This window comes from Stylophora pistillata, chromosome 3 (genome assembly GCF_964205215.1).
Source record: "Stylophora pistillata chromosome 3, jaStyPist1.2, whole genome shotgun sequence".
NCBI lineage: Eukaryota > Metazoa > Cnidaria > Anthozoa > Scleractinia > Pocilloporidae > Stylophora > Stylophora pistillata.
Genome location: NC_142521.1, coordinates 11887501 through 11905235, shown reverse-complemented (window position 1 = coordinate 11905235; position 17735 = coordinate 11887501). Strand labels below are relative to the sequence as shown.

Genomic DNA, 17735 nt, shown 5'->3' with positions numbered 1-17735 from the left:
CCATTAAGACATAAGAAATGAAAACATTGCCAGTTTGTCTCTGTCTTTTAAAACTGCACATTTCCCGCTACGACCATAACTTTCACAAGCACAAATAAATCTGTCTCTTTCCGCAAGAAACTACGTATGATTTTCCTTTCTTAGTTCCTGTAGTCCGGGACAGAAATTGGAAGCATTGTCAATGAAAAAGTCTAGAACAGACGTGTTTATTTTTTCTAGAGTGATAGTTGGTTGCGTTTAAGTTCCTCCCGCTTTTGTCCAAATACGATGCGATCTCCAGCTGCGAAATCAAGACGAAAATAGCCAAGTGAGATATGATTTAGTGTTTTTGATTAACCTAAGTTTTCACATCGGGCCGTAAAAATCATGGGCTTAATTACTTTCATCTGCAGGCCTGAGTAATCAACACAAAAGCGCCGACAACACTTGCTTTGATTTGGAAGTCACGCCAACAAAAATGTCAAATGGAGATCAATTTCTATTGCGCGAATCGGTGACGAAATTCTCCTTTTAAGTCTTCCTGAGAGACGACTTCGCAGCTAGTTATCATCTTCTTCATCACGGCGAAAGTGGAAACTTAACGGAAGAAAAACAGTTACCGTTTAGGAGTATCAGATGGTGATATTGATAACTGTTCGGTCATCGAGGAAAAGTAAACAAAAGAGAAATAGAAGCAGTGTTTGGATCCTCTTCAAAACAAAGATTTTTTTGTTGAAGTAAACAACATTCCTGTACTACAATCTGTGAACTGTTACATTGCTGATCTGCTTGTAATCGAAAGGGACAATGTTTACAAATGTACTGATCATTTCCAAACTTTAAAAAAGTTTAACAACAAAACCAAACTTTTAATTCTTCTTTTGGACAATTCACCATAAAATTGAACTGGCTTTGATTATCAGATAAGTTGACACGTACAAGTGTTAGATATAGAGTGCCTTTATTCTCGCTCATGATCCTGGAATGGGCTTTTTGAGGGGAAATTGGCTAAGTTAAGCACCTATTACAAAAGCCTTGCGATTTAAAAGTGTAATGATACAATGATGTGATGAGTGCTGACCATCTAAGTGAGACAACAGGTACGTGACTTTGATTTTACCGAACGTGATCAAACGAAGAGTCAAATCTAAATTAACGAAATTGTTTACTTCCGGTTTGTTATTCTATTAGGTATGTATTGAAGACCCGAAGACAACTGTGCACTCTCCACGCACTATGTTTTCAGGGACGAGCGAAAAATTGGGTCGAGCGAAAAAAGAATAAGTTCAGTCAGCATTTGTAAACTGTTGACGATTTTAAAATTTTCTTTGTCTGTTTTGTGTGCTTGTTATTGCCAAAAGGTTTCCCAACGACGCGACTTTCAAATTATCACCCTCAATTTTTTTAAGCCGCTCAGCTAAGAATACTTTTTTATCTTCCGCTTCTAATGACTATCGGCCTCAATGGGTTCAATATGTCATTTTATCACAGAAATCATAATGGATTTGGCTCTGATGAATGGCCTAAGATAGGACACAAAATTAAAACAACTTCAATCCTACCTTTTACCGTATTGGTTGGTAGGCCTTCTCCACCATTAATTACGTAAACGGTTAGGGATTTTATAAGCTTTGACGACTGGAACAAGAAAATGCAAACCTTATTACGAAAAAACGTTTTGTATAGGGGATCACAGAATACTTTGATAACTGTAGTTTTTTAAGTCGCAAATCTGGTTTTAGCACATCGGACGACACTATAAAGATGAACTATTTATTTATGAGCAAACTGGTAAAGCTGAACCCGGCTTGAGCCTGCTGTACCTCCGTTCAGTGATCACCACTCCCGAGTGTGATGGTTGTTCCAGTTCATTTTCAAGCTTATACAAGAGAAGGGATTAAAAAAAAAAGGCTAATAAATGACTTTTGTCTATGAAAAAGGGCACCTCTTTTGTTGACCCTACCAAACTTAGCTAGATTTTTCTGTTACTTTTTTGTCGCTCTATGTGATGTAGCTATAGTCAGATGAAGTGTATTTCTGTTGTTTAGATTCCCTAGTTTAAATATCTCTTTATTTCATTTCTTTTCTTTTCATGATAGCTTTCCTTGGGCCATAAAAGCAAACCAATAGGTAAAAGTAAATAAGCCTAATTCATTAGAGAACGTGACCGTAAGAACATCAACTGACAACAAACAACAACGGATTCCCATAACCGTGGGTTACGTATGCAATCATTAAGTTATCAAAACGTTTCGGGGAAGAATTCGGAATTTCTCCAACCATGCCAATTCCCAAACCCTGTTACTAAGGCCTTACTCTGCTTTGTTCTAAGAATTGATACATTAGGATATCGTTTCTCTCCACAACAGTATTTATTTTCATAATTGAAACAAAAATTTTAGCATGCTGCTTAAACCCATGTCACGTTATCACGAACCTTTTCCCTAGTTCTTAGCATTTTTAAATTTTGCTTCTGATAAAAGCATTGGTAGTTTTCTCTTGATTTACGAAGTTCTTTGCAAAGTAGAAATTGAATCACTCTCTATTGAAGAACCTGTTGAAGGCCTGGAAACAGCTCTCACCCTCCCCTCCCCTGGAAATACTAGTTTGCCTAGACCAAGGCGAGTTTGTTATCAGGGACATTACACGTTTTTTATATGAAGGAAATGTTGGCCGCTACGGCTGACAGATAAGTGCTAATATTGGCCCTTGTCAAGAACAAATTCATGATTACGCATTTCTTTTGAAACGTTGCGGTGATATTGATGAGCAGAGCTCCCAGAATTGCCAAGACAGACATGGCTGCTCCTCTGAAAGAGTGCCCCGAGTTTTCTGCGTTGCAATCACACTATGAAGCTGCCTCCAAACTCCATATGCGTAGCCTCTTTGAGAAGGATCCTGGGAGATTTGATAAATTCAGGTAACAAATGCGGTGATCTTTCCCTTCAATATCGAGCTGTTGTTTGTTACATTTTGTTTAGATTGGCCTTGATATATGTTAACCGTAGCCATGCAGAGGTCTGCGTTCCTGGAATGTTTTTTAGTACCTGTGTGATTAAAAGTTCGGATCAGCTGTTAGAAGCGATCTTACTATTTTGACAAAAAACGGACATCGATATCTTAAAAAATGCGTGACCCCACAAAGAGATGTGTAAGCCTGCATGTATAATAGATCGACGTTTTAGCTTACATTTACTTCCAATTAAGAACAAATTCTTAACCAACGATTCTGAAACAATGGCTGTCATCGCTGATTTGACATAATGATGTCGATAGAACACTTAAAATTATTGATATTAAAACTTGTCAAGCTTGCGTGCAGCTTCATTCCTTTGCATTCTAGAGTTTAATGTATGCAGTTGTATAGATCATCAAAAAAATTCAATTGAGGAATGCAATTAATCCTTCTTGAGTTACTTACAGAATCATTTGATGGACCTACATGCATAGAGAGGGGCCAAAATGGAGCTCCACCCTCCCCCCCGCCCTCTCTCATTGAAGAGAGACTCAAAGGGCTTTGAACTCTGCTGTTTGTGTACAAAAGTAAACTCATCCTCTGAAGTTTGTTTAATTTTGTCATTGTTCCTTTGGGCTTTTTCAGCGTGCAACTCGATACTCGAGATGGTACCCTGTTGGTCGACTACTCCAAAAATATTATCACAGAGGAGACCATGAAACTTCTTATGAGTCTGGTATGTCAGTAGAATGGCTGTGAAGATAACAAGTTTTTATTCTTTTCAGGAAGGAATAGGCTTTGAAGAAAACATTCGTAGTGTTTTAAATTGAAGTAGTGACAAGGGTGTGATCTTTCTTGTTACAGGCCAAAGCTAGAGGAATAGAAAGTGCACGTCAGAAAATGTTTTCTGGAGAAAAAATTAATTTTACTGAGGTATGTTATGAATGGTTTTTTACTTTATAAAATAGACACATTGTAGGGTGGTAAAAAGATAATCAAATGCAATGGATAGACTAAGGTAGATTTCCTTGACTATTCTTTTGTATCCATTTGTACTCCAGGGACCCATTTCTTGAAAGTCCCAGTAACTTAACAGGCCCATAAAGCTGTTCTGGTTTTGATTCAAGGTGGGGATTTCAAAAGTTTTGAAAATTATACAACAAAACAGCTGATTAAAGAAACAAAATGGACTGGTTTGGGTAACGGAACCTGCTATTCTATCTTTAAAATTTTGAGCTTAAAAACATGGCTTTGGACCTGTTCAGTCACAAGGACTTTCGAGAAACAGGTCGCAGGCCCTTGTTATTGGAAGTGGGGATATTGTTATCCACATGATAAATCATTATCTGGTGAATAATACAGTACATGTTGTTAACACTTATCTGCTGGTTAGCTATTTTTCTGTTGGATGGGGCTATGTTCTCAGGAAAAGTGAAGAACAGCTCCCCCAAAAACTGTCGGCCGACTGTTGGCCAACAGTCAGCTGACTGTTGGCCAACTGTTGGCCGACCGTCGTTTGCCGCCTTTTACAAAAATCTTCTGCCAACAGTTGGCCGACTGTTGGCCATAATTATGTTGGCCAACTATTGGCAGCATGTCAGTAATTTGTTGGCCAAGTGTCGGTTGAGAACCCCTGTTGAATACCAGAAAAGCCTCAGCTCGCATGGAAGAACATTGCATATCGAGGCGAAATGAAACTTTCTCACTTGAGTCCGCCATTTTGTTTAGGTTTTTTTGGGACCAATCTCATCGCAATCTCCTATGTTTAGGTTTTTCAGGTACCAAACCCCTCACAATCCCATTGCATCATCCTCGCAAAAATTTGTATACAGCGGCTTCTTGCAGCTTTTTTTTTTGCTTCACTAAAATGTAAGCAGCTTTTATTGTCTCTGACTAGTGACTACGTTAAAAAATGATAAACTAACTGAAAATATTAACCAAAAGTAAACTCAAACAGACAGAGATAATTGAAAGTCCATATATGACGCCCTAAAACAAACCGCAATGCATTATAGGGCGATTTCATGGATAAACTTACCCGGAACATACGATGGTGCAATTTTAGCTCAATTTGTGGTACATCATGTGACTGATTCTACTAGAACCGCCTCCTGGTTAGCTCAATGGATAGAGGGCTGGACTGTTGTGCAGGAGGTCAAGGGGTTCGAGCCCCGGCTGGACCAACACTCAGGGTCTTAAAATAATTGAGAAGAATTTGCTACCTTTCTATAACATCAAGAAATGGTTAGATATTCTAGTCTTCTCGGATGGGGACGAATAAATGGAGGTCCCGTCTCCTGCATGGTTGATGTAGGAGACATTGATTTCCCACACACGAGATTACTGTGTGATGGATGTCCTCCCCTGGGGTGGGATGGGTGGGAGGGTGGACTAGCACGAATGGTTCCTATGTTCCTTTCTAGTCCTTCCCCACTGCAAAACTTAATGCAGTGAAAATGGACTAAATTAAATTAAATTAGAACGGTAAGGGTCGAGTAACTGTGATGTCTTTACACTTGTCAAATTTTTAAGTGTCAATTTGCTGTTGGTCAACTGTCGGTCAACTGTTGGTATACTGCCGGCCGACAGTTGGCTGACAGTTGGCCGATAGACTTTTAGGGGAGCTGTTCTTCACTTATACTATGTTCTCATTGCACAACTGGGTCCTGGATACTAAAGTGTCTCACATTAGAACAATGAACTGGCCATGGCTTGGTCCCAGTCCTCTCACTCCAGACCCCCAGTTAGCTAATGTGTATGCCACTGCTTCTCCCATAGCTGAACTGAGCAATTTGACTGAAGACTGTGCCTTTTTTTTTTTCAGAACCGAGCAGTTCTCCACATAGCTCTTAGAAACCGTTCCAATAAACCAATTAATGTAGATGGAAAGAATGTAAGTTTGCTTGTGGTACACTCAATTTCAACTGACTTTTGCCAATCAAAAGACTGACCATGAACTAGGCAAGTGTAACTAAGAGAAGTCATGAATTATATGCATTACATTCCTTGACTCCTTTAGAGAAATTTTTATTTTTTTTGTGCAAGGATACATGTTGCTCAAAGAGGGGTTATTAGGATTCTACTCTTATCAGACAAGCAATCTCTTGATTCCATAGATGTTTACTTTATAATTTATAATTTATAATTTTTTTTAATAGGTAATGGATGAGGTTAATGCAGTTCTCAATCAGATGAGAAGCTTTACTGAGGTAGGTTTGAGTAAACAACTGAAAATTCCACAATAAATTAGACCTCTGCACCTAAAATTTCTTGATTGTGGTGAAAATGCATATTATGTTTGATAAATCATTCAAATCTATTGTAAATGTGATGTGCACTATAATCGTGCGAATAAAGGACTTTCACTAATTAGTAACTATTTCTTTGCACAATATGATATAATCTCACAAAGTAGAATTTTGGTTTTGCAGGCTGTAAGGAATGGCACTTGGAAAGGTAAACAAAAGTATTTTTTTCAGTAACATATAGAAATTAACCAATCAATTAGTGTTATTTTAATGATTGAATGATCATTATTTTGATAAGGATATATATAGAAACTTGTTTATTTATTTTGTAGCTTTTCTTCTCTTGGACTTAAGATATTATGTACTTTATGATTCACAGTTTCAGTGTAGTATTGCCTCCATTTCCTGAATATCTATTTTTAAGGAAGTCTCAATTTCCTTTCTTTCAAGGTCACACTGGAAAAACCATTACAGATGTTGTGAATATTGGAATTGGAGGATCTGACTTGGTAAACATGCTCTTTTTGCCTATAAAGGGTGATGCTATAACAGAGATACAGTAATAATATTCTCCAAGTACATTATTTATGCAGTAAATCGATAGCAATTTACTGTGTTTCAAGTGGTAATAAAAGTAATGATTTGCTGTGAAATAGGTAGGTAAAAACAAATAAATAAATGATGAACTTGTAAATACTGTTACAGTAATAGCTTAAAAAAAAACAAAACAAGCAGATATCTTTTATTTAATTAATGATGGAAAAAGTGTGGCAGTTTTTCTCTAGTTTCACATGAAAAATAGGAGCCAGATTAATTTAGATATGGAATAATTATTAAGGGAGGTACTTATAGGGCTTCTTCTTTATAATATCCATTTTAATTAAAAATACATTAATACTGTATTAAGTAAAGTTTGTTGCTGTTCATTTGTGATATATCATTTTTAAATTATTGATATGTACCTCTTTTCCCTTAGTGTAGCAAATGTTTTGGTGTTAGGGGGTGGAACACACAGAGATACCCAATTTCTCTATAACTACTAGCCATTATCAGGGCTTGACACTAACAGTAGCCCACTAGCCACAGACTAGTAGAAATTCAGTTTTGGCTAGTGGTTTTCAATTTCCACTAGCCAGTTTGGCAAGTAAACAAACTGAAATTGTTGTAACATCTAAAAACATCTAAGATGTCACTGGCCACTTGACTAGTAAGTTGAAAAGTTAGTGTCGAGCCCTGCATTATACATTTTGTAGGGACCACTGATGGTGACTGAAGCATTAAAACCCTACGGCAAAAAAGGGCTTAGTGTCCATTTTGTCTCCAATATTGATGGAACCCACCTGGCCAAGACTGTAGCAACTCTGAATCCAGAAACTACATTGTTCATTGTAGCATCAAAGGTAAAATAATATGTAACTGCACAAGACTTATTGTTCTAGTTGTTCAAATTTATGACCTTTTAATCATAACCATCCATTGGAAAATGAAAAGCATGTTTCATTTGTTATGTCACATACTGCCTAGTTAGTATTATGCAATCTATGTCAAACCATCAATCTTGGCATCCACTGGGTACACTTTATTTTGTTCAAGTTTCCATTGCTCTGGGGTTTTGCCCATTCCCTGTGCCTTGTTTGGTCTTTAATAGGCTCTGACCCTCTCTCCTATATTCCCTTCAAACTATCATCAGAAGAATAGTAAGGTTTGCCTCAAACAAACTTTGAAATAGTACTTAATTTGTTGTTAGTCTCTTTTACTGGGAGTTGAACAAGTGGTCAAGACAGAAGTTGGTTGACGACTTTTCCCTTCATTTATAAAGTGCTGCATATAATTATTGCATCCCTGAAGGAAATAGATTTCAAATTGTAGTCTCAGGTTGCTCTATCAACACTTTGACCTCTAAAAGTGACCAGCATCTAATTTCTCCTTAGAAAATCACCCCTAAATCAAGCGTTGAGGTCATGAGAATAAAGGAAATGATCACCAACTTAAGAAGCCTTTGATTGTTGAACAAATTCTCCTTTTCAAACACCTTAGTAAATGTATAGAAAACAGTATGGAGAATATGCATACTGATGTTTGGGTGTAGAGGGTTAATAACTCCTAGAGCTACAATTAGTCCCTTAGTTTTTTAAGAGTTATTTGCATGTGACTACAGTACTGTGTTAGTAAGTATGTAGAATGTTACTGACTTTTATCTGTTTTTTCCCCAGACATTTACCACCATAGAAACCATTACAAATGCAACATCAGCAAGGGACTGGCTGCTGAAAGAGTTAAAGGATGTATGTCTGTCTCACCATTTTATCAAAACCCACAGATTTCTATTTATATCCAGTTCAATACTCTCAAGATTAATACTTCAGAACAGCACAGATGTCTTTTAGCCTCTGCTGGCACCTGGAAGTTCAATATCTTGCTTAGTTGTTTAGAAAATTTTTTCCAGTAGCATCAATTTTTAATCAGAAAGCAGGTTTAACTTTAATTTTTGCATTTTTAAGGATATCTTACACTCATTATTTGATCAGGTCTTTTGGGTATTAATGACTTTGCATTCCCCATCTCTTTGTAGAAATCAGCTGTGGCTAAGCACTTCATTGCCCTTTCTACAAATGAGGTATGACAAATAAATTTTGAGGCTTATTTAGTTATGCAAATTAATTTCTGCATTGGCAACATAAAAAGGTGCATTTCACATTTAAGAAATAGTTACTCTTAGGGGGCATTTGCTGTGAGTCAGAGCTGGTCGGGTAACTTGGAGATAATTCACTTTTGAATCTGTTCCGAAATTTCCAGGCAATTATCAGTCTTTTCTAAATTTGCATCAACTGAATGGTAAAAACCTTGGAAAAATGAAAATTTATCTGCCAGTCTATTCCAACTTCTTGTAGAAAATAATTCCCTTAGTCTGGCATGTGTATAATTACCTCTGTATACTTAGAGAGCCCATACCTCTCTTTTAGAGGTGCTCATTGATTTCAACAACCTGAAGAAACCAGAAAAAAAATGATCGTTACTCTTTTGATTGGTATCTTGGTTCATTTTTTATTTCTCCTCTCCCTCCCCTTAAAAGATTGCTTGGTTATGGTTAAAAGTAGTCCAAAATATTGGCCTTCTCCTTGCCACAAGACAGGTAACTTTTTGGAGTTGGCGAGGAGGGTGCACTGGTAACAAGAGCACAATTCTGGCCTTTCCTCTCCCAATATCTGAATGTTAATTCTCTGCTCTGTCTGAAATAGATTTCTTATAATTAAGCCTTGGGATTATGGTAGTAAATCAAACAACATTTCCTAATTGATATTTCTTTCCCCTTGTAACTTCTCCTCTCAGTGGTGTAGGAGAACTTTCGTGTGGGTCACTCCTGGCATTGAATGGGCTGAAGCCATGCAACAATAACTTCACCTAGATTTTGACCGGTCCTGTTCAGACTTGAGATCAAGGCACAAGCTTTTAACCTTTTTTTTTTTTTCCCACAGGTGGAAGTCACTAAATTTGGAATTGATAAGAAGAATATGTTTGCATTTTGGGATGTAAGTACAACTTTACATGTATGCATTTAAAAGAACTGTGACTGTCTTCGAAAGTTCCCTCAGATAGGGGTTGAGTGGTTGAAGTTATAGAAAATAGGCAACATGAATATTACTAAAAAACAATAAAAGTGATTCCCATTTTACTTTGAATTCATTGTTTTCTTTTCAGTGGGTTGGAGGACGATATTCCCTTTGGTCAGCCATTGGAATGTCAATTGCTGTTTACATTGGTATAAATCTGACTTCAGTGAATCATTGTTTTTTTTTTTTTTTATCCATAAGTGAATTGATAAATCCATTCATAACTTGATCCATCATCATTAACTCAGGTGGTCGATCAGTCTCTCAGTCAGTGACAGTTAGTTAAATTAGTTGGTCAGTTGGCCAGTAAGCGACTCAATCCAACTTAACATTATGATTAAGCGCTCAGTTAGTTGGATGGTCCTGTGGCTCACCAGTCAGTTTTGTTTCATATTTCCTTGGCAATAGCTTCTTGTCTCCATTCCAAATTACTATTTTTGCCTTATTATTATGAACAACAACAAAGTTGGATGCCTTTCAGGGTGAGTTCTTATTACTCTTTCTTTTGTCTTTTGTAGGAATGGATAACTTTGAAGCTCTTCTTGCTGGGGCACATGCAATGGTTAGTACAATTAGATGCTCTTAATTAGGCAAGGAGTTGTTCAAAGAATTACTCAAACAAAAATGACAGGAGTAGTCAGAAGAAACTTAAAACAAAGCTTGTTAAGCAGGCATAATTTAAAGTGCCCATAATGTCAAAAAGTTTAAAAATGTTTTTAAATGTTTTTTGCTCATCTAATTCTACATTTCACCAAATGGACTTCTGCGAAAAAAAAATTTTCGATTTGGATAAAAGGCAATTTTTTTTATAATTTTTTAAAGACCTTCAAGTTTGCCGCCATTTTGGTCCACCATTCGCACCAGTCTTCCTCGGTTTAAAGTGAGTCGTGATATAGGTTCAGGAACACGTGATTTTGGGTTGTGACTTATCTGACTTGAAAAGCAAGTGCTCTGTTATTCCTTGGCAAAAATTATTGCTGCCACCATTTGAGTTAAACGGCAGTGGAAAGCTGGGCAGAGTAAGGAATTTGCACTAAGGGGGTGAGTGATGGTCAAAAATAAGGAGAAGAGAGGGAATGGGACAATAGAAGTCAAAGCAAAAGAAATCTTACACCAGTACCATATGACAAAATGGCAAACTAACTATTAAAACCTACGTTATTACAATGTTTGTTTTAGGACAATCACTTTTGTTCCACACCTCTGGAGAAAAACGTAAGTATCCAATTCAAAGCAGAGCATTCACCGAATCAAAATATGGCGTCCAATCTGAATTACCATTGTTTTTGACTTACTAGCCTCGTCTTCATGTGGAAAACACAAAAGGATTATCACATGTGTGAGAGGCTAGTAAGTCCACAACAATGGCAATTCAAATTGGACGCCATATTTCGATTCGGTGTATTAGTTTTTGGAATGTCAAATTCACATTTATTTGCTGCAGTTATTGTGGCTCTAGGGAAAGTATTTATGATATTAAAAGGGGTGGAGGGATGTTGTAAGAGATAAGGTAGTTTGAATTTACATATTGGTGAAAAGCTTTCATGATGCTACTGATAAATTTTTTGCCCCCACATGATGTAGTATACTATAAAAGAAAATGTTCTACTGATCAATTTTTTGCCCCCACATGATGTAGTATACTATAAAAGAAAATGTTCTACTGATCAATTTTTTGCCCCCACATGATGTAGTATACTATAAAAGAAAATGTTCTACTGATCAATTTTTTGCCCCCACATGATGTAGTATACTATAAAAGAAAATGTTCCACTGATCAATTTTTTGCCCCCATATGATGTAGTATGCTATAAAAGAAAATGTTCTACTGATCAATTTTTTGCCCCCACATGATGTAGTATACTATAAAAGAAAATGTTCTTGGGTGCCCTTTTCCAGTTAAAAGTTGTTGATATAGGTGTGATGTACACAATGGTACAAAAATATGCGATGAATTAAAATTGCTTACTCTTCTATTTTTTTTCGGAAACAGATTCCAGTAATCCTTGCAATGCTAGGAGTTTGGTACAATAACTTCTTTGGTGCTCAGACGCATGGCCTTTTTCCCTATGATCAGGTGAGCCCTTAATTGCGACCAGTGACCTTTCAGTTTTCGTAAATTCCATACCTTGATACTTTGAAGTAATCTTAATCGATCCACTTTATTATCCTCAAACGCTGCTTTGTTTGGGTTTTCAGTACATGCACCGTTTTGCAGCCTATTTTCAGCAGGTAAGCTTGGATGATAAACCAATGCCGTGTGTGTGTTTTCCCTTTTAAATAGTTTCTGACTCAGTATCCGCAGAAATTCTGAATTGTTTTAGATAAGTTTCGTTTAATTTGGTTATTGGTGTAAAAAACGCACACCACCCTCTCAACAAAAACATTGCCAAACGAAGCCAATTGTGACCTGTGAATAATTATGTTTTCCCGCGCTAAAAGACATTCTCGTGTCTCGTTTTTGTGAGTTCTCAGTTTGGCTCTTCGCAATATTTGTGTTTGATCTAATTGGCTGGTATGTTTACTTTAGATTTGGCTACTCCGACTGGAAAAAAAATTTGCCCAAACTTCTTGTTTTTGATGCGGTTTCTTTCCAAACGTTCTGTAGAAAACAGGCAACCATTTAGAGGTTTTTTTTCTTCATTAGGGTGACATGGAGTCTAATGGCAAGTATGTCACACGTAGCGGTGCGCATGTCAACTACTCCACCGGACCCATTGTGTGGGGAGAGCCTGGAACTAACGGACAGCATGCATTCTATCAGCTAATCCACCAAGGTAATCTACACGATGTTACGTACGCTAACAATGTTATTCATTGTCTTCATTTCTGTTGGTGAGACTTAGGGGCGTATTCTATGCCCACCATGCTACTGTCTGGTGGGAGAAGTCAGGTCATGGTTGCGTTCTTGAATATGGACCAGACACTTACACTCACACTCACGCTGCCACCAAGTTTGTAGTTTTGTTGTGTTCGTAAAATAACATGTTGTGGTTTCTTACGCATCAAAAGCACTTATGATGCGCGTGATTTCTTCGCTCTCAAAATTTCTTCCACCTTCCTTTATAGGAACAAAGATCATTCCAGGAGATTTCTTGGCTCCTGTTGAGACTCAGAATCCCATTAGCGGTGGACTACACCACAAGGTATGATTGTCCATATGTTATCTTCAGAAAAAGTCGCGTAATATATCCGCTATAACGTAAATTGTTGTCTGTTCTGTCGCAGATTCTTTTGGCCAATTTTCTGGCTCAGCCAGAGGCTCTGATGAAAGGAAAGACAAGCGACGAGGCGCGAGCAGAGCTGGAGAAGAGTGGAAAGTCTGGAGAAACACTGGAGAAGATCTTGCCCCACAAGGTACATCATACAGTAACATGCCTCTCAAATACATGTCGTAGTATGAACATGTCGTAGTACATGTCGTAGTAACATGCCTCTCAAATACATGTCGTATGAAAAAAAGGGTTGGGTTGCAATTGCGTGTCTTTGCCGTTTTCTAAATCTAGCAGTTCGTTTTGTGAAGTACGCTTTCCCCTAAGATGGTACAAATTACCAAATTGAATCAGTCTGAAACGTAAAGCCAACAGCAATCTTTTTGCCTCCACTCTTCACACCACAAATGAATAAAGGGGGTAAGTTTCTTAAGAAACTGTGGTGCTGCGTCGGTGGGGGAGCGGTGGGGGAGTGTAATAAGGTTATTTTGGTTTTATCAGCCGATTATGTAACCTGGCCACCGGTGGCCAGTTTACCTTATCAACTTTACGTATATGTGCACGATCCTTCGCAGTAGGATCGTGCACATATACGTTTCATAACCGCAGTTCATATATATGTATTTCATATGTTTGTTGTTTGATTTATCATCTACGGGTTTATGTCGAATTAATTTGATGGCCTGCTCCCAGTTGGCTTGTTAGCTCAATTGGTAGAGCGCTGCACTAGTATCGCAGAGGTCAGTGGTTCGAATCCCGTACAGGCCTGAATTTTTTTCAGGTCTGATTTTCACTATTGCTTAAATAGTGCTTTACTGCGAAGGATCGTGCACATATACGTTTCATAACCGCAGTTCATATATATGTATTTCATATGTTTGTTGTTTGAATTATCAACTTTGTAGATAAAACCAAAATTAACTTCAGTTGTCTTTACACCCTAACATCAGTATGTATATTCTTTATACTGTTCTCTATACATTTCATAAGATGCTAACAAGGAGAATTTGTTTAACAATCAAGAGCCTCTTTAGTTAGTGATCATTTTCTATATTCTCATAACCTTACTGTTTGATTGAGGGGTGAAATTGTTGGAGAAATTAGATGCTAGTCCCTCCTGGGGGACAAAGGCTGGAAAAAAAAAAAACTAGAACTCCTTCACGATTAGAGGACTTTTTAAAGACTTCCTCCTTCCTGGAAGATTTTGAAAGGATGCATAACATCTCAGTGACATCTTTTTAAACTCTGTCTAGCGTAATTTCTTAATCGCCGAAACTTTTTTTGATCGAGCAAGCAACAGATCACAAGGCTTGCTTATAGTTTTAATCCAAAATAAATCATTCACGTGTCTGTTTGCATTACAGGTGTTCATGGGAAATAAACCCACTAATTCCATTCTGTTTCAAAAACTGACTCCGTTCATCCTTGGTGCCTTGCTTGGTGAGTGTTATATTCCGCTTCATAATTTGCTGGTAAAACAAATAAGATTTGTGTAGTCTAAGTTTTCTATCCCATCGGATTCATGGTTTGAATATCATGTCATTGTGAGGACCATTTCCTATACTTCAAAGTGACCGACTGCGAGAAAGGCGCGCGACAGAGATCAGATACGCGCGACTTTTGGCTTCCATGTGTTAGCCGAAGTTACTGGCAACCAGTTCTGCGAAAATGTGTTGTATGACTTACTGAAAAGAAAGCGATGTGCTTTTCAAATGAATAACGCTAATACTGAGTCGATTCCTTTCGTCTTTTTTTTCTACAGCTATGTATGAACACAAGATATTTTGTCAGGGAGTTGTCTGGGATATAAACTCCTTTGACCAGTGGGGGTAAGTAGCCAAGTTGTCTAAATTGTTCTAGGCGATCGAATTAATACAAACGCGACAATTCTACAGAGGAAATGAACAGAAATTGATGTCCTTTTAATCACCTGTGATATATGCTTAAACGGTATCCTGAAAATTAGAACCCCATCGTGAGGCATAAAATTCGGGGAACCTTTTCACTTCCAGGAATGACAAAGAAGTTTTGTACCACAATTGGCAGTAGTGTTGCAACTCTGTACCACTCGACAGCGGCCAATTTGCCGCTGTCGAGTAGTACAGAGTACAGACAACACTGCTCGTGTCAAAGTGTCACGCAGTGGTCACGCACTGAAAGAATCGTTTTATTTCAGTGACGTCGATAGCGTGGTAAAAAAAACAAAACGACAGTGGTTTAGCGGACTCGCGAGGCGCAGCCGAGCGAGTCCACAACATTTTGAAAACTGTGATGCTAAATATCGTAGTCGACAAGAGTACAGACCACGCTAAACGTCCAGAATGCCGCAGCTCGTGTCGTCACTCGTACAAGAAAGTACGACACATCAAACCTATCTTAAATCAGCTGCACTGGCTCCCAGTTAGCCAGCGCATAGATTACAAGATACTACTTCTGACCTACAAAGCGCTCAACGGCTAGGCCCCTGTTACATCACTGAACTGTTGAAGCCTTATGTAACAACCAGAAATCTGAGGTCCTCCTCTAAAAACTTACTTAAATTACCATCTGTTAAGCGAGCAAGTTATGGTCATAGGTGTTTCTTTTTTGTAGCACCGACTCTATGGAACTCTCTTCCAAACAACATAAGAGTGAGCGGCTCGCTATCACCTTTTAAGACCTGTATAAAGACATACCTTTTTAACAAATTTTATAATTGGACTACTGCTTAGTGAGTTCTTTCATTATTTAAGTAGTAAGTTAGGCCGCTAGACAGTTAGCTAGTAAATTAGTTGATAAGTTGGTGAGCTAGTAAATTGGCTAGGAAATTAGTTAATTTCAATATAAGTTTAAAGTTTTTACTCTCATTATTAGCTAGTTTCTTCTACTCGTGTTTTAGAGATTTTTATGGTTTTTATACTCTTATCGGTCCGATTTTTAAAATTACTGTACAGCGCTATTGGATAGTGATAGAAATAGCGCTATATAAATACCGTACTATTATAATTATTATTATTATTATTATTATTATTATTATTATTATTATTATTATTAAAGCACTGTCGATTTGTTAAATTGAATTTTCCTTTTCTGGATTTTTTTCCCGACAGAGTTGAATTAGGCAAACAACTTGCTAAAGCAATTCAGCCAGAGTTGGAGGGCCCTGAACCAGTGACGTCACACGATTCTTCAACCAATGGTCTTATTAACTTTATTAAAAAACATTCAGCGAAGTGATGCTGGATTTGAAGGAATGTTAGCCTGGGCTGAGTAGTTTGTATTTTGAAGATATCAATTAGCGATGGGGAACGTCACACATAGAATATTTATAATAGCTGTAAAGTAATCTTATGAAGTCGCCAAGCAAAGAATTAGTTACATATGATGCACGATCCTCGCAGTAGATAGCGCTATTTAAGCAGTATCTCAAAGAATTAGTATTTGTAATCTTTCAAATAATTGCCAAAAGCACTAAGTAGTTATCTCAATGGTCTAATAGCTAGTATGGTTTGTTTGTAGAGTCAATTCCTTTTTGGAACAATTGCTGAGTGGCGCCCTGTGGCTTCTAGTAGAAGAGCATAGGGGAAGGAACACAGGGACCCCTTATTTTCCTTTAATCCGATGGTGAATTACCACCAAACACTCACTAGTTGACGTGCGAACCGATTATAAATTTTCGGGAAGCTGTTGTAGCCTACGAGGTATAGAAAGATGTAATGTATTAGATGTGAAATAAAAAGTAGCTGAAACTTTTGCCAAGTCGATATTAACCATGAGGCCCTGACTAAAACTACATTCACGCGCAAAATTTATAAAAATTTGCGTGTTTCGAGTTTCTATGAGATTTTTTAGTTCTGTTTTTCCTACTCACGGACATCTTCTATCCATGTTTCCATAGGAAAGCTATATTTTGAAATTAGACAAGTTTTCTTTCCTAACAATCTATGACATAATTTTTTTTGATGTCCGAAAAATCAACTACGTATTCAGTTTGTAATATATCTTCTTCAAGGGAGAGTGAACCTAGAGCCTGGTTCAAACGGGTTTCATTAACCCTACTATTTTTTTGTTACAACAATTTTCACAAGCTCGAACCAAGTGGAGCTCTCAAACTGTGCTGTCGGCAATGGGTTCAAGACGATCCATAACACTTAAATTTTCCAAGGGTATGATAGCCTTTACCCCCTCGGTTATAATGGCTATATCTGTGACTGTCTGTATCGGTATCCCCAAACCTCAGCTGTCTGACCGGGAGAGTATTTTTGTCAGTGAGGAGACCGCTGTCCTCCCGCCATGCACTGTCATCGGCATCACAATTACATACACGCCAGGAGTTTGCACAAGAATTAGTCATCCCGCATGCGCACTTGCCGCTACCAGGAGGTGCTCCGCCCCAGTAATTCATCTTTGTATAATCACGAGACACCCACCAGGCATATCCGAGTCCCATCATCTTGGAACTGTAACACTCATAACTGATGAATTGTTCGCATTTTGAAGAAACATTGGTGAGACTCGCCAGCTGAGGGAAACTTGCTCCTGTGTAACTTATGTATCGCGAGTAACTACCTCGACCAGCATGACCACGCACGTACGTCCTGCTTTCACTGTTGTGACTGATGACCGTCACGCCAACTCCATTCTTGTCACTCATGTCACAGTAAACCGTAAATGGTGCCAGGCCTCCCTCGCCATCTGGATCAATGACGTAATTTCTGCTAATACTACTGGCGTATTTTCTTATCACGGA

General features: G+C 37.9%; 2 protein-coding genes and 1 long non-coding RNA gene across 3 annotated transcripts in view; 1 reads left to right on the top strand and 2 right to left on the bottom strand.

Moving 5' to 3' along the window:
- Nucleotides 1-2716: 2716 nt before the first annotated feature.
- Nucleotides 2717-5371, bottom strand: LOC148734540 (uncharacterized). Its single transcript, XR_015999483.1, has 2 exons — nt 4974-5371; nt 2717-3026 (listed from the first exon to the last, which is right to left on the bottom strand). It is a non-coding gene; the product is annotated as an uncharacterized LOC148734540 (long non-coding RNA).
- LOC111334788 (glucose-6-phosphate isomerase) lies at nt 2745-16739 on the top strand. Its single transcript, XM_022940601.2, has 22 exons — nt 2745-2899; nt 3581-3671; nt 3800-3868; nt 5760-5828; nt 6094-6144; nt 6367-6391; nt 6634-6692; nt 7437-7583; nt 8397-8468; nt 8756-8800; nt 9660-9713; nt 9883-9943; nt 10313-10356; nt 10974-11009; nt 11788-11871; nt 11994-12026; nt 12442-12571; nt 12864-12940; nt 13023-13151; nt 14371-14446; nt 14769-14835; nt 16096-16739. Exons 1-22 carry the CDS (start codon nt 2745-2747, stop codon nt 16220-16222), a joined length of 1701 nt encoding a protein of 566 aa, XP_022796336.1. The 3' UTR covers nt 16223-16739.
- The window catches only part of LOC111334787 (uncharacterized), an 8233-nt gene continuing 6700 nt past the window's right edge, over nt 16203-17735 (bottom strand). Inside the window, exon 4 of the mRNA XM_022940600.2 lies at nt 16203-17735. This exon is cut by the window's right edge and continues 542 nt beyond it. Within this exon, the coding sequence (XP_022796335.2) occupies nt 17118-17735 (618 nt within the window). The 3' untranslated portion in view covers nt 16203-17117.

Excerpts from the sequence above, each read along its gene's own strand:
- LOC111334788 (XM_022940601.2), top strand. The coding sequence starts at position 2,745 with ATGAGCAGAGCTCCCAGAATTGCCAAGACAGACATGGCTGCTCCTCTG. Across the intron at positions 9,944-10,312 it reads GTCAATTGCTGTTTACATTG|GAATGGATAACTTTGAAGCT; the intron begins GTATAAATCTGA and ends TGTCTTTTGTAG. Across the intron at positions 13,152-14,370 it reads AGAAGATCTTGCCCCACAAG|GTGTTCATGGGAAATAAACC; the intron begins GTACATCATACA and ends TTTGCATTACAG.